The 22,571-nt window shown below is 43.4% G+C and overlaps 1 protein-coding gene across 8 annotated transcripts in view; it reads left to right on the forward strand.

Moving 5' to 3' along the window:
• CPNE4 (copine 4) overlaps window positions 1–22,571 on the forward strand; it is a 346,982-nt gene that overhangs the window by 12,209 nt on the left and 312,202 nt on the right. Inside the window, exon 1 of one of the 8 annotated variants that reach the window (XM_075921918.1) lies at window positions 423–598. The exons of the other annotated variants lie outside the window; for them this stretch is intronic. Coding sequence (XP_075778033.1) covers window positions 562–598 — 37 coding nt within the window. The 5' untranslated portion in view covers window positions 423–561. Of the gene's footprint in view, window positions 1–422; window positions 599–22,571 lie in introns of those variants that run through there. 8 annotated transcript variants of the gene reach the window in all.

Here is a 22,571-nt window from a genome sequence, read left to right on the forward strand (position 1 = left end):
CACAGACCGGCTACCTGTTGCCTCATGCTGCTGCTTCTGAGAGAGGGGTAGCAGTGTGAGGTGGCAGCAGTCCTTTTCTAGGAGGAGGATGTCTGAGCTATTGGACCTAGCATGGGCCAGGACTGAGCTGGGCTGCCTGCCCACTTGGCTCCTAATACACTTTAAATGCAGAGCCACAGCAGGGGTAGGTCCCCGGACACATCGCAAACCAGGCTGCTGGCCAGCCTGCTGAACATTTACTGGGGGTGGGAGTGGGGAGAGGGAAATGTGTGTAATCTATAGCATTAACTGATAAGCAAAAGCTTATTGGTTAATTGGTCAATCAGGTATACTATTACATCCCTAGGCAGTGGTGGCCCGTCAATACAGGTGAACTAGGTGGTTGCTTAGGGTGCCAAGATAAATGGCCGTTGAGGGCTTTGGAGGTGGGGGCAGTGATTGCGTGTTTTGCCTAGGGTGCCTGTTGCCAGCAGCTCATCTACGGCCGCTCCTCATCTTAGGTCAGACCTGTATGCGATACAGGGCTCTTTAAGAGGCTGCATAGGGCTAAGGCAGCCTCTGATGGCAGGGGCACCAAACTTGAGGACCAGAAGTCCAGGTGAGGATAAAATAAAGTGTCTTTTACTTGAATATTGGGTATGTAGAGACTTGGTATATTGCAGATGAGAAAGTTTGCTCTGTTTTAGAGCTCTGTTTGATAGTATTCAGTCAGCAAAGAAAAATGCCCTGCACCTTTCAGAAATACAAAGATCTCTCGCCCAGGTTGGCCATTGTGACTCTCGTCTTACGGCTTTTATGATGCTTGAAATATATTTATCGTATATTTGTTTGTCATATCTAAATTTGCTTTGGTGAGCTTCTCTCTAATTTTCTATGAATTAGCAGAGTTGTATCAGGAAGCTCATTTTCTTTTATACCAATTTTGGTTTTTTTCCTTTCACTGCAAGGAAGTATGAGCGTTAATATGTGAATCACAGTCTAGAGAAATCTTAAAGATGTAAAATATTTTACAGCGTTATTCTGATGTAAATAATTGTGCAAACCTGTAACTAACAAGCTTTTAAATAACCTAGGCAGCTGTTCCTTGTTTGGTCTTCTGTTAATTACTATGAAAAACTGCTGTTTATTGCTGTTATGTTTGCTAGTTGATGGGGGTACGCATCATTTGCTGACTCCTGGTACAAATTTTGCCTTGGTACATCATGTGTTATAATAAACATTTAGCAGATGCTTTGATGGGCTTGTTTAATTTACAGTGGAAGCTTTATGGGATCATTAAGTTTCAGTGAAGAAGATAAAAGTAACAATTCTTGTATAGCATATTGGCCAAAAGGGCTTGGCTTTATATGATGATCAAGAAAATGAAAAATACTGTGTTTTATATGGTATACAACATAGTACAAATGAAGTATGAGAGAGAAACAGGATTAGTGTAATTAGGATACAGTTCACTGTGTGGAAGAATAAGTCAATCGCCTAGGTAGCTCTCAAGAGTATGTTCCTTTTTTTGTGTGTGCAAAGTCTGTCATGTGTTTAAGCTTGGGATTGACATTCTGGGTTCCGCTTCACTACTATGAAAGCAGCTGTAGTCAGTTCCATTGTGCTACAACTTATTTTTATACTATTTTTCATGTGTACATAATACATGGGTAGTGTTTGGAAATGACTGTACAAATGGGAATTGGCACCACAGAGGGCTGTTTGAATGAGCAGGTGCTTTATAGGAGGTACTGTAGCTTCCCTTTCCTGCCTTTAAGAATAGATGGGGTATACTGTAGGGTACCTTTAGCTTTTCTTTTAAGTTAATTGCCACTTGCTTATCTGTCATTAAATTTCAATTCTCCTTGTGAGCATGCTGACTTTAATGGCCATCCTAACATTCATATCTTTTAAGAGGCTCAAAAGAAAATAGTTTCCCATTGTAAATTGTGCTGTAGTGTTATAAAGACTCACACACAATTTACCTGCTTTGTTTTTAAATAACCCAAACCTTACTGTCTTCTAGACAAAAGTACTGAAACCCACAATGATATTGTGAATTAGCATCCTCTTCGCTGAATTGCAGGGGCTGGTGTGATAGAAATTGGTTTAGTCAGAGCCAGCTTCTTTGGGGAAAAAAATGAGGCACTTAGTGGCCCTCAGTTAAACGAATAATGTATAAAGTTGTTTTTTTATTTGTGACTCATGTCTTTGTTATAACTGTAATTTTAACTGTCCAGTGTAGCTTATAATTAGAAATGAGAGGCTAAAATCTCATAAATTTGGATTTGTAATGAATAGTTAGTTTAAAGCAAAGGGGCCACACAAAGACAGGAGAGAGACATTTAGTGTGATGACACATTCAGAATTGACCATGATGGGCCATTTCTGAGAAAATGAATGGTGTAAAAGTCCATAAGTAAAACCAAGTGCCCCTAAAGGGAAATCATTTTGGGTGGGATTTATGTATGGTATATGCTGACCACATGTGACTGAATCTCTAAGGGTTTAGAGAGTCTACACAGCACCCGAAACTCAAAATAAAGATATGCAATTTGTGCTATGCAAATTGCGTATCTTATTTAGATAGGCTATTTCAAAACTTGGCACATCTACATAGCACTAAATTTTGCAATAACACACTATTTCAAGACATCCCCTTAACTCGCATGGAATGAGGGTTATCGGGATGCCAAAATTGCACGCCTGTTATTTCGAAAAATATTTTGAAATAACGGATGGCTTGTTAAGATATGGGGTAGCTATTAGCTACAACAATAGCTTCATCTCAGACTCCAAGTTGTGTCAAATCTCAAAGCTAAAAATAAAGCTGAAATGCAAGTTGAAATCTGAACGCTTGGTAACATTGACTGTAGTGGGAATTTTACCCAAGAAAGGACCGCACCCTATGCGACCAGTCACTAAATATTCCCAATGGATGGTCCCCTGCACTGCTGCCCATATCTGATTTGTGCATGAGAATAAATTATTTAACAGAGTAATGGCTTGTTGTGATCAAAGTCTTTGTTGATTTATCTTGTATTTTGATCCTTAATTTCTATATTTGTAAGGGAAAATGGTTAGTGTTACTTTTTTTTTAACTGATGTAGTAAAAATTAACACGTCTAGTATTTCCTGATATGGGAGAAAAATCATCAACCCAGAGATATGTAAAGAGTCAGGCAAATGCTGTTTATGCTTCAGGATCCTGTTTTACCAACACTACTTAGTAACTAATCAGCTTCCTAAGTCAGATCTCAGGTTCTTGTCTAAACTGGACTTTTACCCATGAGTGTAGATCTGCTAGGCTACATCTAGACTGCATCGCACTGTCAACAGAGGGATGTAAATCAAGCACATCAAAATTGCTAATGAAGCAGGGATTTAAATATCCCGTGCTTTATTAGCATAAACATGGCCACCGCTTTCTTTTTAATGGAGCTTTTTCGAAAAAAAAAAAAAACCCCCAGAAACAAACAAAAAAACCCACCCTGTCAGTCTAGATGCGGATCTGTCAAACCCTTTTTCGACAGATCCTGTATTCCTCAAAAAAATGAGGTTTACAGGATCTGTCGAAAAAGGGTTTATTTTCTACAGATCCGCATCTAGACTGCAGTTTTTCCTCGAAAAAGCTCCATTAAAAAAAAAAAAAGTGGCAGCCATGTTTATGCTAATGAAGCACAGGATATTTAAATCCCTAATTCATTAGCAATTTCGACGTGCCTAATCTACATCTCTGTCGACAGAGAGGTGTAGTCTAGACACAGCCTTAGTGATTATCCCTAGCATGAAGGTAAACTACAAACAAGCCACACTGCAGCAGTGTAAATTATGTCTACCTGAGGGGATCTTGCTGGCTCAGTTAAACTGGTAACTAAAAACCCACTGTAGAAAATGTGACACCATAAACAAAAGGATGTGCTCAAGAAATTGGCTGGGGATATAGAACAGAGTGCAGTGGAGGTTATACATAACATACAAATGGAGGTGGGGTGTGGGGAGAACAAGGAGGTTCATATGATAATTACACATGGGCCTTGTAAGAAGGAGTAGACAGTGACCAATTTCAGAGATAATGGAACTTTATAGGAAATGTCCAAACACCAAGCAAGGGAAGGGTGGAAATCAATTTATCAGTGGGTGAAATTTTGTTACCATTGACAAAACTCCCAGGCTACGTCTACACTGCAGGCTTCTTGCACAAGAATTGTTTTGCGGAAGAGTTCTTGTGCAAAAAATCTTCCACAAGAGTGCATCCACACTGCCTTGTGCTTTTGTGCAAGAGTTGTGGATTTGCACAAGAGCATCCATTCCAGTGAAGACACTTTCTTCCGCAAGAAAGCTCTGATGGCTATTTTAACCATAAGGGCTTCTTGCACAAGAAATTAAAGTTGCCTGTCTACACTGCCCTCTTGTGGAAGAGCTCTTGCGCAAGAGGGCTTATTCCTCATGGGGAGAGGAATAACTCTTCTGGAAGAAGCCCTGTTTTCTGACGCTGTACTGTAAATTTACTTGCGCAAGAACACGCATGCAGTGTAGACAGCCAGCAAGTTTTTGCGCAAGAACAGCTGTTTTTGCACAAGAAGTATGCAATGTAGACACAGCCCCATTGTTTTCACTGGGACTAGAATTTCTTCCAGAATAAATATAGAAAAAGAGAAGTTGACCTATTTTGTGTTTACAAGCCTTTCAAGAGAAGTAACTCATCATCATATTAGACCCTCTGTGTGCTGACACACACACCCTCAGCAGGGTGTCACATGCAGTGCTAGAGAGGAGAGATGCTAATATTCTTCTGGAACAAGATCGAGAGAGAACAGATTTGGAATGGGTTACCTAGGGAGAGTGTGGAATTTCTATCCCTAGAGGTTTTTAAATTCCTGCTTGACCAAGCCCTGGCTAGGATGATTTAGTTGGGATTGGTCCAGCTTTTAGCTTGAGGTTGGACTTGATGACCTCCTGAGATCTCTTCCATCCCTATGATTCATCTATGATGACATCTTTAGGGGATATCAGTTTTAGTCTTTACAATTAAAGCTGAGATTTATGCTTGTGTGCAGCAGCTTAGCAGTTCTAGTTTGTGGCATGATTACTCTTGTGGTTCTGAGTATGCTTCCAGTGTTGTAGTTCAGCTAATGGAAAGTAGTTTTTGACTATCAAAAGTGAGTCCTCAGTAGCTCACTCGTATGCATAAGAATGCCATCTGACATCCTCAGAGAGGAAGCCGCCCCCTGTTCTGCGGGAGATAGGTAAAATGTGATGCGAGAGGCATCTGCGTTACTTCTCCTAATGCTATGGGCTCCGCTGCTAAGAGGTGTCACTGAAAAGGCAGTGGGCACTGTCGGTTGTAACAAGCACCCGATAACAGGAATCATCAAGGTGGATGAAACATCTGTCGTCTTCTAATTAAGACTAAAATGTAAGTAAACTGATCAGAGACTGTACATCTTGAGGCCTTGAGTTACTTTCAGTAACTAGTTCATTTTAAGTGTGGTGTGTCAAGTGTTGTCCTTCTGTAGGACTATTATTTCTTATTTCATTCTTGGGAACAATTTATTTCTTGGAGAACCTGAGTGAATGATTTCCAAAATCCTTCAATTTTATCATAAATGTGGTACAAGAAGCTTTATTTTTCTTACAGTGAACTAAAGATCATAGATGGGAAATGAAGTACCATGATGGTTCTTATGTCAAGCCATAATTTTTCATGCCACATTTCTTTGAAAACATTTGTTGTCTGATCCCGATCAGATTTGCTGCCTACTTTTCCCAACATTATTTTTGTACAGTATTTACTCCTCTGTAGAGTGTCAGAGACCTGTTGGTAATACTATCTGAGCGCCTTGGAAGAAAAACATTAAAAGTGAAATGACTGGAGATGCATTTTAAAACTACAGATTAACAGGGAATGCAAGGAATGTAGATATAAAAACATGTAAAGATAGTTTGTGATTACAGTAGAAAACTCTTCAGTTTGAGTGCTCCAGCATTATTCCTGTTTGATTGTGATGCTTTTAGTGTTTTGGGTTATTAAAACAAATCATTGTACATATTGCTCTTGGCACTGTTATCAGTGTATCCATTCTTTTCCTAGTTACTCTTCTTTATATTCTTTAGCTTTCTAAATAGGCATAATATGGTCAGGTCTTGCGAACCATGCTCACTCACCCCTGATTACCCCAATGAAAGAACATGTGCAGCAAGGGACTACTTAGCCTGAGTCAGATTGGCATAGTCCAGTCCACCAAATTTCTGTTCTGAGAATGTGTGATTGATACAGGTGACAGCGATGCCATTGCAAGATGCACTCAGGCTGCCTAAAATACTTGTTGATATTTCTTCATGACTTGGGTTTTTATTGCCGCCTTAGGTGTAATATATCATTGTGCATAAACAGTTATGTATTTAAGTATCTGCTGGAATGAAATTACATTGTATTTTTACATACTTTGGCAAGGCTTTATTGTGGAGGCAGTTGTACTTAATAACCCATTTAGTAGACGAATAGCTCTTTAATGCTGTACTATGGACTTCTAATTGCCCTCTATGACAGTCACATTTTAATTGTGAAAGGCACTAGTTTTATTTCTGTGGCTGGATTGAGGTTTGGAGTAAAATGGCTTGGAGAAAATTTTCAGGATTTGATCAGCCCGAAATGGCTCACCAATCCACTGCACCCATCTTCTTTCCTTCTTCCTTCAACTACAGGAAGATTCATATTAACTCCGTCACAAAATATATGAGCTACACTTTTAAAACAGAGTGCCATAGCATGTGTTGACAGCATAACCAAAGGATTTGTTAGGTCTGTGGCAGGGTAAATGTCCTGTGACTTTAGAGAAATGTGAGAAGATTAAAGAGAGAATTGACCTAAAATTATTCCAGTAGCGCTTGCCAGGAAAGTTCAGTTTGAAATAATCCTGTTATCGATCATGGGTTTTCTTGGCTCAATGATGGTATAAGTTAGACCAGAAATTAAATTGTCATGAACTGATTATTATGTGACCAATCTCTTCCTTGGTAATGAACTATAACAGTTTTTAAAGCAGGTATAATGACTGTGGGTGGGCAAATATTTCTATACAAATAATTATCTGATTTCAGTGAGGACAAATAAAAGTTAGCTCACATGCCTCTGTGGTGGCAAAGTGAGTACATTGATCTAAAGGCTTTTTGCTAAGTTAACGATCAAGTCATACCCTTCTTAAGAGCTCATGCTATGTTAAAATGTAGGCGCCGACCTTGCCAAAAAGGGGATGTAGTAGAATTAGTTATTGCTGTGAGCTGTATTTGGGGCATTAGAAGTACGCTTACTTTGTTTCTCACAGTAAAATCCTTTGCTGAGAGCCACAAGCTGCAGGTATCTTGATGTGCCTGCTACCTAGCTGCTTGCCTATGATAAATGCCCCAATGCAAAGGGGTAAAAGGACACATGCAAGTGTACAGCATGTGTAGTTGAACCCCTGGGAGTGAGAGAAGAGCATGCACCCACTGGTAAGGGCTGGTCTCTGTGCTCCTCAGGGCACTTACAGATGGAGGTATGTGGATGTTAAACATCGGCTAGCTCTAACAATGCAGTCTGTTGTGTATTAAGATAGGGTATGCTTGCAGCACATCCTGCTGAATCCATTACCTTCCGCTCACTGTTCACATTATCTGCTCTATCCAGTGTTCTTTGTTACTGAACAGCATGCAGATAATTTCTCTCCTCCTAGTTTTATTTTGCAGAGGCAAGTCTTAGGCCCTGATCCAGCAAAACACGTAGTCACATGCATGTCTGAATACAGGCAGTCCCCGGGTTACTACAAGATAGCGACTGTAGGTTTGTTCTTAAGTTGAATCTGTATGTAAGTCGGAACTGGCGTCCAGATTCAGCCGCTGCTGAAACTGACCGCCAGTTCTGACTTACATACGATTCAACTTAAGAACCCCAAGCTTCCCCAAGTCAGCTGCTGCTGAAACTGATCATCAGCTGATTCCAGGAAGCCTGGGGCAGAGCAACTCTGCCTCGGGCTTCCTGTAGTCAGCGCTGGTCAGTTTCAGCAGCGGCTGACTTGGGGACGCCTGGGGCAGAGCAGCTGGGGTGCTGCTGGGTTGCTCCAGTAGCACCGCTCCTCGGCGCTATTGGACCAACCCAGCAGCACCCCAGCTGCTCTGCCCCAGGCGTCCTGATTCAGCCACTGCTGAAACTGACCAGCAGCGGCTGAATCAGGACCTGGGGCAGAGCAGCTGGGGTGCTGCCGGGTTGGTCCAGTAGTGCCCAGAAGGCACTGCAGGACCAATTGGCAGGGCCCCAGCTGCTCTGCTCCAGGGTCCAAAACAAAAGCCTGGTCTGCTGGGGGGGGGGGGGGGCAGCACACTAGCCGCGCCCCCCCCCCCCCCCAGCAGACCAGGGATACGGGAGCAGAGCCGCAGGGGCAGCGGGGTGCCGCGCCTCTGAGGCTTTGCTCTGGCAAAGCCTCAGAGGCGCGGGATCCCCGTGGCTGCGGCTTCAGTCCTGGTGCCTGTGGTCTGCTGGGGACGGTCCCCAGCAGACCACAGGCACCGCGACTGAAGCGGCAGCCGCGGCGGTTCCCCGCGCTTCTGAGGCTTTGCTCTGGCAAAGCCTCAGAAGCGCGGGAACCCGCCCAGTGCCCCTGGTCTGCTGGAGACGGTCTCCAGCAGACCAGGGGCACCGGAGCAGCTTACGAACGGGGCTTTCTCGCCCTGGAGCTCGCAGGTAGCAATCCACTACCTCGACCTCCGGGGCGAGAAAGCCCCGTTCGTAAGTGCGGATCCGACGTAAGTCGGATCCACGTAAGTCGGGGACTGCTTGTAGTCCCATTCGCTTCAAAGCACTTTATGCTCATAATTAATTGGCTCTCTTCCCTTTCTTAATAGCTACATGGCTGGGAGGTTCAGACCATTTTTCTGGTTGAAAGCCACTTGTCTAAAGGAAAGATTGAGGTGTAAATTCCTGGCCCCATTTAAATCAATGGCAAAACTCCATTGATTTTACTAAGGCCTACATATCCGTCTAGGAACCTACTTTAGCCTGAAGCTGGATTTAACATTAACTCACTGAACAAATTTCTTTGCCTCTGTTTCCTTATATGTCAGAGGCTCTTGACAATTCATCTCACTTCAAAGTAGTTAATGTATGTAGAACACTTTGACTCCCTATTTGACATCCATGGGACTCTTGTGTGTGGACAAAGTTTAGTAGATACGTTATTGCTATTTCCTATAAAGCACCAGAACTCCAGGGCTATGTATAGACTGGCATGATTTTCCGCAAATGCTTTTAACGGAAAAGTTTTCCGTTAAAAGCATTTGTGGAATAGAGCATCTAGATTACCACGGACACTTTTCCGCAAAAGCACTTTTTGCGGAAAAGCGTCCGTGCCAATCTACACACGCTTTTGCGCAAAAGAAATCTGAGCTGTCTACACTGGCCCTTTTGTGCAAAAGCTTTGCGCAAGAGGACTTTTGCCCGAATGGGAGCAGCATAAAATTTCTGCAAGAAGCACTGATTTCAGACAGTAGGAAGTCAGTGTTCTTGCGGAAATTCAAGAGGTCAGTGTAGACAGCTGGCAAGTTTTTGCGGAAAAACTTGCCAGTCTAGACACAGCCCATTTGGTATAAACTGACAGTTCTGTGGAAGTAACTGGAGTTAAACCTGTTTACACCTGCTGAACTAATCTCTGTTGGTTTCAAATTGTTTCTCTGAAAGAGGTATTCTTTCCACGTGCCTGGTTGCTGGGTCTCACCCATATGCTTAGCATCTAGCTTAGGGGTGAGGAACCTTTTTTGGGTTGCGGGCCGCTAACCCACAGAAAAATCAGTCAGGGACCACACACAACTGAGAAGGAAAAAAAAAAAAGACAAACCCTCCCTGACATGGCCCCTAAATGAGAAGGAGAAAGATACTCCTCGCATTCCCCTTGTGCACCAGAATCTAGGGGGATCCAGGCTAGTAGAATTTGTGTGCTCCAGTCCCACAGTAGGTATGGGCTCCCCAGTGCTGGAGGGGGAGAGCTCTGAGCATTTGGGGCTATATCCAGGCAAGCTGGGGGCTGCATCCGGCTCCCAGGCCTGAGGTTCCCTGCCACTGCTATAACTGATCACCATATTTGGGGTTGAGAAGGAGTTTTCTCCGAGGTCGGATTTGGCAGAGACCTTGGTGGAGTGTGTTTTTTTTTTTTTTTTTTTTTTTTTTTTGGGGGGGGGGGTAGGGGGACATCCTCTGTATCATGGGCACAGGGCACTTGCAGGTTTCAACTGGAGTAAATTGTGAATTCTCTATAACTGGACATCTTTATACCAGGAATTGTGGACTTCAGTAATTCAGCCAGAGGTTATAGGCCTCTTGTGGAGTGGGTGGGTGAGGCTCTGTTGCCTGCAATGTGCAGAAGGTGAGACTAAGTGATCATGATGGTCCCTTCTGGCTTTGAAGTCCGTGAATGGCATTACCTTTAGGGTCTGATCTTGTATTCTTTGTGCATTGAAAAATCCCATTGAAGTCTATAGACATTTTGACTGTCGAAGGAGTGAGAGATTTGGTATATGCCATAATAATTCTGCCATGATTGGTACATTGTGCATAAACCATGAAAAAGGACAGAAAGGGAAGATGACGACTAGAAAGCTATATTCTTTATGATGAGCAGGAAACGCCTGGCTTGCTGCTTAATTTCATCTGGCCTACGGCAAATCTCCGGGCTGTGGTCTGGAAGCCCTGGCATGTCCTTGTGGCTTCTAGGTGCAGGGTAGATTAGGGAAGATCTGCACGGTGCCTAGTGCCAGCTCCGCAGCTCCTATTAGCTGACCTTGCAGGTGCAAGTGGTGAGTGCTGGGGTGAGCTGCCTGAGCCCTGCTCTTAGGGGTCGGACATGGTGGTTACTTCCGGAAGGAGCACCAGACAAGGAGCCTGACTTAGCCCTGCTGCGTCCTTGATCGGGAGCTAGCTCCTATGAGCGCTGCCCAAGCAGAGCCCACGCCTTTGTCCCAGATTGGAACCTCTTCTCCCACTCCAATGCCCTGCCAGACCCTGCACCCTCATCCCAATCCAATCCCTTGCCTTAGTCGTGAGCTTGTTTCCACACTACAAACCCCTTGTCCCACAGCCCCTTTCTGCAGCCCAAGCCCCTCATCAGCCCCACCCCAGAGCCCACATCCCATCTGGAGCCTTCACCTCCTCCCACTCCTCAACTTCCTGCCCCAGCCTGGAACCCCTTCCCCCATCCTGAACTTCTTTTATGTTCCTACCCTGAGGCTCTGTACCGCTGCTCTGTGGGGCTGGATGCAGCTCACCCTGCTGTGAGGGGAAGCCATAAGCTTCTGCGTCCACATAGCCCACCATTTTTTTTTCTGAGGGTCAGTGGCCTCTGATAGCAGGGACGGGGAACCTTTTTCTATATGGCATAGTTTTGGGTGATCGTGTGAGTTGTACTGTCATGTTTATTTCTTGTAAGGTGTGACTATAAAAAAAATGTGATGCGTGTTATTAAATTAAGATTAAAACATTTCAAAACTCAAAGTTCTTTGTGTCCTTTTAAGTGGATTTATTTGTTTTAAAAGATCAATAACTGCTTTTTTTTACTCCTGTTGCTTTTCATTAAAAGATAAAAGGATCTGATTTCTAGCATTCGTTAAATGTCTGGGGTTCTTAGAGTTCTGCAAAATTCTTGTCGCTAATAATTGTACAAAGTGGAAGGGTTTTTATCCCCCTTACCTGTGTTACTCTAGATTAAGACTGAAAGAATGTTTAAGACTCTAATTAAAAATGTTTTCTTAGTTCATTGATCTGAATCAAGTTCACTCTTTGGGTTGTGTGCATTAGGAAACTGCTGTTATATTTGGGTTGGAAAAATATAACTAAACCAGACCCACCTGATTTGGCACAATATGTCCCTTTAGTGTGGCTGACTCACAGGTGGAGGTGGTTGAGCCTGCTACAGCCGTGGCTGTCAGAACTAAGGACAAGTCTAAGCTATAAACTTACGTTGATATAACAGTCATTCAGAGAAATGGATTTTCAATAGCCCTGAGAGTTATCGGTCTACTGACCTAACCTCTGGTGTAAACAGTGCTATGTGCATGGGAGGGCTTCGCACTGCAGTACAGCTGCCACTTCTCACAGAGGTGAATTAACTAGGGCAAGAGGAGCAGTCCTCCCATTGGCATAGTAAGTGCCAAGGGTGAATCCCTGATGCTCACTCAGGGTGTGTCTAGACTACATGCCTCCGTCGACGGAGGCATGTAGATTAGCCAGATCGGCAGAGGGAAATGAAGCTGCGATTAAAATAATCGCGGCTTCATTTAAATTTAAATGGCTGCCCCGCTCTGCCGATCAGCTGTTTGTCGGCAGATCGGGGCAGTCTGGATGCGCCGCGCCGACAAAGAAGCCTTTCTTGATCGGCACAGATATGCCTCGTGAAACCAGGTTTACTTGTGCCGATCAAGAAAGGCTTCTTTGTCGACGTGGCGCGTCCAGACTGCCCCGATCTGCCGACAAACAGCTGATCGGCAGAGCGGGGCAGCCATTTAAATTTAAATGAAGCCGCGATTATTTTAATCGCGGCTTCATTTCCCTCTGCCGATCTGGCTAATCTACATGCCTCCGTCGACGGAGGCATGTAGTTTAGACGTACCCTCAGAGACGTGGCATTGCACAAAGAATGCAGCGTTGGACTCAAAACTTTCACAAGACCCATACTAGCCAGAGGACTAAACCTTTAGCTGGAGGCTGATTGAAAATATTAGAGAGAAGCAGGGGATACAACAGAAAGTACCCTCTCTGTCAGGGCCCAGGGGCAGTATCTGATGAGACTCCCATGAGAATCCAGCCTTCAGTTGCAAAGAGGGCTGCTGTCTTTCTGTCCTGATTGAAGTTTCTACTTTCTTTGGTGATCTCTTGCTTTAAACTAGATGGCCAGGGAGTGACGGGATGGAGAGGGACTTTGTGTTCTGGCTCTCCTCCCAGCTGCAGAGCACTACAAACCTCCATGCAGTTTTGCTGCACCAGTTGCATCAGTGAAATGGACCGGAATGTTCTCAGTTTTAATATTTCTCTAGACAGCAGTGAGCCTCAAGAGAAACACCAAGGCATTCCAACATGGGGGAGACTCTGATACTGTGCATAAGGGCTCCAGGGAATTCATTTGGCTCTTGCAGGATTCCTACTTCCTCCACAGTCTATTTGTGTGGGCTGCGTGCTGGGGACAAGTTTTATCCCTAAAGAAATAGAGGCAGTCGCAAGAGTTGAAACCAAAAGAGAAGCAAAAAGGTTGAAAAGGAACAATCTTCCTTGATGCCAGAATCCCACCAATTTTTATTTGTCACAAAAAAATTCTATAGATCGTGTTCTTGTCTCTAGATGGGTTCTTGTATAACCCATCTGCCAGGAGGTGATGGCAGCAAGAAGGGCTGGGTTCAGTATCTATAGGTTCCTCTTTAACTGTATAAAACAGGACCAGGTCAGGCAGGGCCAGCCCGAGCCATTTTGGCACCCCAGACCCACGTGCGTGGTGCCGCCCCCGGGCGCAAGGCACATGTGCGGCCCCGCCCTTGGGGCACAGGCCTGCCCCCCCCCAGGGTGCGCGGGCCTGCCCCTGGGGCACACGGTGCATGTGCGGCATGGCTACGGCTGCTGGCGCACAGCCCAAGACCCGCCCCCATGGTGCATGCGCTGCCCAGCCCGGCCCAGCTAATGCTGCTGGCGCGTGCGCCGGGCCGTGCAGGGCTCTGCAGCCGTGAGAAGAAGGGCACTGCTGGCCGGGGCCAGCGCTGTGGGAGCCGGGCGCACGGCGCCTGATGGCAGCTATAAGGGACGCCGCGCGCCCCTTACAGCTGCCATCAGGCGCGCCCCCTCCCCCCCATCGGTTGGCGCCCTGGACAGCTGCCCAGCTCGCTCGCCCCTCAGTACGGCCCTGAGCTCAAGCCCCAACCCTGTAATCGGGGAAGATTTAACCACCACCCTTGGGCATCTCTAAAAGGCAATACTTCCCTACTTGCAAACACTAAGACTACATCGATACTGCGTTCTCTTGTGCAATAAAATATGCAAATGAGGCGAAGAGGTGAATATCACGGCACCTCATTAGCATACTTGAGCTGCCATTTTGAGCAAGGGGCTTTTGCACAAAAGCTGTTCTGCTGCTTTTTTTTCAGGCAGAATGACTCTTGCGCAAGAAGGGGGTTTTGCGCAAAAAGGAGCTTTGTAGACAGCTCCTTTTTGCGCAAAAGCCCCATTGCGTAAAATGGCGGCTCATTAAGTATGCAAATGAGGTGCAGCGATAGTCACTGCTTTGCCTCATTTGCATACTTTCTTGTGCAAGAGAATGCAGTATAGACGTAGCCTACGTCTGTTTATAACAAAAGAAAACTTTAAAAGGGAGAAGAAACCCAGCACTAAATCAGGGGAAAACCATGAAAAAGCTGGTGATAGTAAGCAAATGCCCATTTTCTAGGACAAAGGGTGGTGTTCTTTGCCTCAGTTTCCCATCTTGTGATGTGAAAGTCCAACGAATGAATATCTGTATATCACACCACTCTCCTCTCCCTCTATGGCACTCCACTCAGTCAGTTGTCCCTGGATCAATGAAGTCCCAGAGGTCAGAGGTACATTCACATGGGTTCACCTCCCATCCCTGAAAGTCATGGACGTGGCAGATCATTGTGCAATGTCTCTCCTGCTGCCGCTGACTCGCTGCTGCTGCTGCTGTTTTCTCTGCCACCACTCTTTGCTCATTTCCACCTCTGGCACTGGTTTTCTTTGCCAATAATGAGCTGTTGCTGTCACTCCAGTTGATTGCCATGTCTGCATTGTGGTGTTCTGGAGTTCCACCACTTAGTCCAGCTATTACTGATTTCACTGGGTAGTGGGGAATCTCACTGCTGGTGCATTCTCTTGTTGCCTTTCACTTCAGCACTGTTATTACCCCTGTTCTAAGGCGTGGTCCCTAGTTGTGCTTGTCAGTGGTTTCAACTGTAATAATCACTAAACAGAAACCAGGTCTCTCAGTTGAGTCCAATCAGCTTTGTCTCCAAACACTGGGGAAAGAATGGCCAAACGATGAGACTCATGATTAGGACTCTTTTTAAGCAGGACCAGTGCAACCCTCTCATTTTCACTGGGATTTGGCATCTCTGTCCTCTGCTGACCAAGGGAGGTTTGGTTTATGGTGACCTCTTAGATCAGGGGTGGGCAAAAGGGCCTCTGCGGGCCAGATCTGGCCCACCTAGTGGGTGGATCCGGCCCCCAGAGGCCCTGCCAGGAGCACCGTGGTGTTTTTAAGTGCTGAACGTTGCTCACAGGGCAGGAACAGAGCAGAGGAGGCTTCGCACGCTCCCCCACCCGAGGCCCTAATTGGCCTCAGGTCAGGGGAGCGCGGAAAGTCTCCTCCCATGACAGGGGCATGGGCACCTAGAGGGAACATGGGGGGAGGGGGCAAGGCACTCCCTTACCCCCAGACCAATCATTGTCTGTGGGTGGGGAACCCCGAAATATCTCGGCACAGTCCCTTCCACTTGATGCCCCACCCCTTCCTGTGTGGCCCGGGGCCACTTCAAAAATTTCCGAAGTGGCCCCTGGCAAAAAATTATTGCCCACCCCGTCTTAGATCAAGGTGTGTTAAGTACAGTTCTGCCTCCCTTTACCAATACAATAAGGATAACACTTCATTATCCTGGTACTCAATGCTGAAGTGAATTGCAACCCAACATCAGCTAAACTTGATCACTTTGGCAAAGCAGCTCTATCTGCTGAACACCTGATCAGAGTACGGTGAGTCTATGCAAATATGGTCTACTTCTGAACTCTTTCCCTCAGTTCACCACTAGATCTTAGAGGAGAGCTCGTGGCCCTGGCACCAATGCAGCTGAATGACTCCCAAATATTAATGTAGTTACCCTGACAGGTTACCATGTGAGGGCGGGAGCAGTGCTATTATCTCCATTTTACTAATGGGGAAACTGAGGCACAGAGTGGTTAAGTAACTTGCTTGAGGCCCCACACTGTTTGTGGGAGAGTAAGGAATTGGAATTCAGATCTGAGTCCTGCTCCAGGTCCAATAGCACAAACAGGTCCTCCAATGGGAGAGGAAAAGGGGGCAACTGCCATGGGGCCCATCAATTCAGAAGGGTCAGGGGCTCCCAGCTGCTGCTACTACAGCAGCAGAGGCACCTGCATCCCTGGCCCCTTTAAATTGTCACCAGAGTTCCATGCAATACACTTCAGGTGGCTCTGAGGGCTGTCTGCTCCAGTCCCACCTCTGCTGCCCAAGGCTCCACCCCTTCAGGGAGCACAGAGTTGCCTCCCCCCACCTTGCTCAGGGGCATGGTGAGGCTGTCAGTTCCCTTGAGCACAAGATATCCTATTGTCTTTAAAAAAAAATTAATTATATTTTTAATTATTTAAATAAAGCTGAACATTTGAGGCTAAACTATCTAATAATCTTCCTTTTGATTTCTGTTTTGGATAAACTTCGTGCTGGGGAGGTGGTAGCTACCAACATTTCATAGCAATGAGGACACTCTTTCAGCAGCCATGGAAGAATCTACTATTTATGAAAAGATTTAGAACCATTTGTCTCAAGCACATTATTTACTTTCAGCTCTAATACCAGATGTTTTAAACGTCCATTCCCAGTACAATACTCTAAAGAACCATAGGAAGACAGTCAATTTAGGTAAATAGCAATGCCTTTTTCCAGACTAAAAAATGGTTCTGTACTGATATATCCCTAGCAAAGCCCAGGAACGTAATTTCTCTTTCCTTTTCATTTTCCTTTAGCTGTGAGATTTTTCTCCATGCAGGGAGGCATGAGAAAGGAGGTTCTTTTGTTAACAGCACAAAGGGTCAGTTAGGTTTTTTTGTATGTGATTTGTTTTTTTTTTTAATCATGTCTTCAGTTTCCTCCTCTTTAGAATTGTATCTGTTATTGTGACTGCAGACTTTCCCACTTACATTGTAATCCACCATGGGTTCTTAATAACCTTTAGAACCGTGGCATTTTCCAAACCCCTAGCCAAATGAATGCAGGATGTTTAGGAGGGTGGCTTAAATCATGTCATGTGCACATTTAGACTGTCCTCCTTCAAGCACAGTATGACTTTTATAACTGACAGTGGGGCTATGTGCCTACTGTGGCAAACAACCTTTGAGGTTAAGAAGCATCCTTGCTTATTGTTTGAAAAGGTGGATTTCCACACAAAGCGGAGGGGGAAATACCAAGCTACTGCTGAGCTTCACTGCTCTCAAACTAGGAGAGGGCATGATTGTTGTTATTTGGATTAGTGTAGTGCCCAGGGGCCTTATTCATGGACTAGGCAGAGGGGCCAGGAATAAAACACACAAGCAGAGTGGACAGCGGGATGACAGCAAAGATCATGTTATTCCAGGATTATTTGGGGATGGGTAGCAGGGAGGGTTCCTTAGGAGGGGGATCAGCTGAATGGAAATAAGAGGGAAGCTAGGAGAGGGGAGGTGAATGGAACAGGGCTGGGGGAGGAGTGAAACTGGAGAGGAGTCTGAGAGAAGTATAGGGGAAGCAGAGAACTGCAGCAAACAGCTGATCAGCGCAGGGCAGAGAATGTCATCAGTCTTTAGTTTTGTTTAGAGGTCTCTGCTTTGGCAGCTTCTGCTTCCAGAGTAATCTTGTGCTCAATCCTGTCCATCCTGGCTACAAATGTTAAGTGACCTAAAGTGGAAGTAAGATCACTTTAACCAACAAGTTGGGGATTTAAAACAGCGGTTAAAAGAAACTAAGTAACAATTGGGGTTTTTTTTAATGACTTGGGGAGCTGAATCAAAACCCATTGAAGTCAATGAGTCTTTCCACAGACTCCAGTGAATTTTGCATTAGCCCTTTCATGCTGGTCTTATGCAACAGTGACAATAAATATTTATATTCAAAGTATAGATGCCTGGGTTTTAACTGGATGATTTAATGGAAGGAGGGTGGAGCAACTAACATGTCTGAAAGGGCTAATGAGCTCCTTGGATGCATAAGCAGAAGAATCTTGAATAGGAGGAGAGAGGTTATTTTACCTCTCTATTTGGCACTGACACGACAGCTGCTGGAATACTATATCCACAATTCAAGAAGGATATTGATAAACCAGAGAGAGGTTCAGAGATGATCCAGAAGAATAACTGAAGGATTAGAAGACACCTCATAATGCTAGACTCAAGGAGCTCCATTCGTCTAGCTTAACAAAGATAAGGTTAAAGAGTGAGTCGATGACAGTCTATAAATACTGACCAGGCAACAAACATTTGATGTGCTCTTCCATCAAGCAGACAGAGGTACAACATGACCCGGAGTCTGGCTGTCAAAGCCACACAAATTCAGACTGGAGATATGGTGTACATTTTTAACAGAGAGAGTAACTATTGGAACAATTCCCCAGGGTTATGGTGGATTCTCAATCACTGGCAATTTTTAAATGAAGATTAGATTTAAAAAGAGAGAGATTTTGAGGCATTATGTTGGAACATAGCCTGTGTTATTCAAGAGGGCAGATGAGTAGAGTTTAAGGCCAGAAGGATCATCTAATATACCCCTTTTGGATTTCATTTTTGTAAAGGCATACTGAGCAGCTTTAAAGAGCTCAGCATGGTGGGGCTACTGAATCATCCTCACATCAGTGAGCACTGGCACTGCTACTAGCTTCCCAGTTGTCTACTGGCACCATCTCCCCACTAAATCTTTTTCCTGATGCTAAAAAGGATTTTTCACGTATGAGAAAAGGAAAGGAAACCGAGCATCATAACCAGCCTGCTTAACTGTGTCTTCAAGACTTTTTGAAATGGGAACCTTGCCATCAACCCTTTCTACTATCCAGGTATAGGGCATCTCTACACTTAACACTTGCAGTGATGTTGGTTAAAGGTGTGATTTTTGTTTTTGCTAATTTTTTTCCTCACACAATCATGCAGCTATAAAACTTAGCAGCAGTGAGTTGAAGTTACATCAACATAAGTGTATTTACAGTATAGCTCATTTTGCTCCGTATAAAGTATTCGTGCCAAAGTCCTTTTTGCAAGCATAAGCTTCATTTACACTAGGAGGGGTTTGAATTATTTTGGCAAATCCTCTTTACTGAACACAAGACTCCAGTGATGATTTTCATCCCCCACCTGCCAATCAGTTTTTTAAAAATCTTCTCCATAATAAGAATCTATAATAAACTTAAGCAACCAGGATAGATTTAATTGTACAACTAGGGCTGTTAAACTGTTAAAAAAAATCACAATTAATCACATGATTTTAAAAAAGTAGATGCTGTCAATCACGGTTTTAGTCACACTGTTAATAATACCCCACTTTAAGTTTGTTATGAATATTTTTGGATGTTTCCCTACATTTTCAAATATATTGATTTCAGTTACAACACACAATGCAAAGTATACAATGCTCACTTTATATTTTTTATTACACATTTTCCCTGTAAACAACAAACAAAGGAAATAATATGTTTCAATTCACCTCATTCAGATATTTTGTAGTGCAACATCTGAATCATGACAGTGTAACCTACAAATGTGGATTTTTTTTTTTTTACATAACCTCACTCAAAAACAAAACAATGTAAAACTTTAGATGCTACAAGTTGAAGCATGAAGGAGTATATGAAAGTTTAGCATATCTGGCATGTAAATACCTTGCAATATTAGCTATAACAGTGCCATGCAAAGAACTTTTCTCACTGTCAGGTGACATTGTAAATGAGCAAGCAGCATTAGCTCTTGTAAATATAAAGAAACATTGTCTTAGTGATTGGCTGAACAATAAGAGAGACTGAATTGACTTGTGGGCTCTAAGGTTTTATATTGTTTTGTTTTTGAGTGAAGTTATGTAAAACATTCTACGTTTGTAAGTTTCACTGTCACGATAAAGAACGTGTATGAAGTGAATTAAAAAATATTTTTATAGTGCAACAAAAATAGTAAAAAAATAAATTGGTATTCTATTGCTTAATAGTACCATTAACACAACCTTTAATTACAATTTTTTATTAATTGCTGTCAGTTGGTAGCACTATTTTGCTGTGATCAGTCTGGGAATGTGAAAGCTATTTCCAAGCAGCCTATATTCTGTAAAAGAGTTGCCACCCACCGACCAACCCCTTAGCCATAGCTTTTCCTAGGCCAGGTTCCCAGAGTGGCTAATTGTGTTTTGTGTTTGCTCCTATGAATTTCAGCAACCAAAATACAATCTGAAGGTAAAAAACCCCTACCTTTTCCTATCTTTTATTATTGTTCTTGCTCCGTGTAGAACTAGAGGGCCAGAAATTTCCCATCTAAAAGTAACATACTTTTTCTCAACAGGAACAGTAAGAATCATCTAAAAGACTGGTAAAGCAAGGTTCCCCCACTTTTATTTTTTAAAAAGGAATGAAGTAAATTGTTTACATAAAAAGTTAACCTTTAAAATTTTACACTTTGTTTTTATGTTCATGGTGTAAATTCACTTAGGGCTGTCAATTACAGTCCGTTAATCATGATTAATCATGATTAACTGCATTGTTAAACAGAACACCAATTGAAATATATTACATTTTGTATGTTTTTCTGCATTTTCAAATATATTATTTTGTTACAGTATTCACTTTGTATTGTTTTACAAATATTTGCACTGTAAAAATTATAAAAGACATAGTATTTTTCAGTTCACCTCATACAAGTATTGTAGTGCAAGCTGTTAATCCTGAAAGTGTAACTTATGAATTAGAAAGTTTTTATTATATAACTGCACTCCAAAACAAAACCATGTAAAACTTTATAGCCTTCAAGTTCACTCAGTTCTACTTCTTGTTCAGCCAATTGCTAAGACAAACAAGTTTACATTTATGGGAGATACTGCAGCCTGCTTCTTATTTACAGTGTCACCTGAAAGCACGAAAAGGCATTAACGTGGCACTTTTGTAGCTGACGTTGCAAGGTATTTATGTAACAGATATGCTAAACATTCATATGCCCCTTCATACTTTGGCCACAATTCCAGAGTGCATGCTTCCTTGCTGATGATGCTCATTTAAAAAAATCAATTCATTAAATTTGTCACTGAACTTCTTGAAGGAGAATTCTCCATCTCCTGTTTTGTTTTACCTGCATTCTGCCATATATTTCATATTACAGCAGTATACTCAATGTGGATTTTTTGAGCGAAGGTTTACTCGAGCTCCTGATAGAATTCTTCTACATCATTCACTTCGCTTGTGAATAATCTTGTTGAGTTGGAGGTGTAACACTGTGAATGCGCGATGACTTGAACTTGAGATGTGTTTTGAAGACCATTCCTTGTTGATGGTGAAGCAGATTTCTCCCACAGTTCTCATGCTTTCTCCTTTTCCCAGTACAATGGTACTTTTGTCTCTCTACCTCACTTCCATCTGCTGTCTTGGTTGTGTTTCATTGTCTTCTCCTCCATTAGATGTTTGGTTGAATAATCTCTCATCAGTGTCCTGCAGGTATAGATGCACATTGAGAGGTCCTTTTTCTGCCCTCTGAGATTCTGAAAAGCATCTTATCAACTGAACTCATCTCAACCATCCTAAAATAATTCAAAGAGCACACAAGAAATTGGGGCCCATTTCTTTGTGGTGTTATCCATTTCTTCTTCCACCCACTGGCTATTCTGTCAGTGGTATGTTTACGTCTTCAATTTAGCTATCTCCCAAGCTCAAGAAGGAGAGCTGTCCTCTCCCTGGTTTGGCAGTCTGACACCTGGTTGAATCTACTGAAGAATCTACTCCAATATCCTCTCTGTCAGACAAGCCAGGGCCTGTTTGTGTCTGAAGTGTTAGTATTAGGATATTTATTTCAACAGAGCAATTAGCACATACTCCCAGGACTTGCCAGTGAAGTTTGACATGGTGTTTACCAAATGAAGAAAGGAAAAAGCCAAATCCTCTGGGAAAACAAAACCCTTGCTCAGAGGTTTAGCTGCTACTTGGAAATGCGGAAGATACCATCTTGCTGGAAGGAGTCCAATACCATTCTGTTGTACAAGGGTGATTGTGAAGATCTAAAGAACTATTGTTCAATATTTTTGCTCTCACATGTTTACAAGCTATCCACCAAAATAATAACAAACCATCTCTCTCATAGTTTGGATGAACAGCAGCTGAGAGAGCAGGCAGGCTTTCTGAGGAATTTCAGCCCAATAGACCACATTTTCACTATAAACAAGCTATTGGAATGCTCAAGGAAATACAAATTCCCTTTATGTATTGCTGCCTTCAGCTGTAGAAGGGCATTTGACAGTATAGAGAATAATGCAGCATTGAAAGCGCTTGCAGATCAGGGCATCAGCAAAACTATATCAAACTATTAAAGGAAGCAAATTCTGACTGCACTACAGATATAACTTTATTTGATATTCCCCTTTGCATCCCAGTTAAGAAAGGTGTGAAATCAGGAGACACAGATTCACTGGAACCCTTTACAGTCTACCTTGAAATGATAATGAGATGAGTGAATTGGAAAGGTGGAATCAACATCAATGAAGAGCAATTGAACCATCTCAGATTCATAGACGATATTGTGTTGACTGCGACTAAGAACAGAAAACACTGTGAGAACTCAAGACCAAAAAGTAGTCAAA

The sequence above is a fragment of the Pelodiscus sinensis genome, chromosome 2 (genome assembly GCF_049634645.1).
Source record: "Pelodiscus sinensis isolate JC-2024 chromosome 2, ASM4963464v1, whole genome shotgun sequence".
NCBI classification, from domain to species: domain Eukaryota; kingdom Metazoa; phylum Chordata; order Testudines; family Trionychidae; genus Pelodiscus; species Pelodiscus sinensis.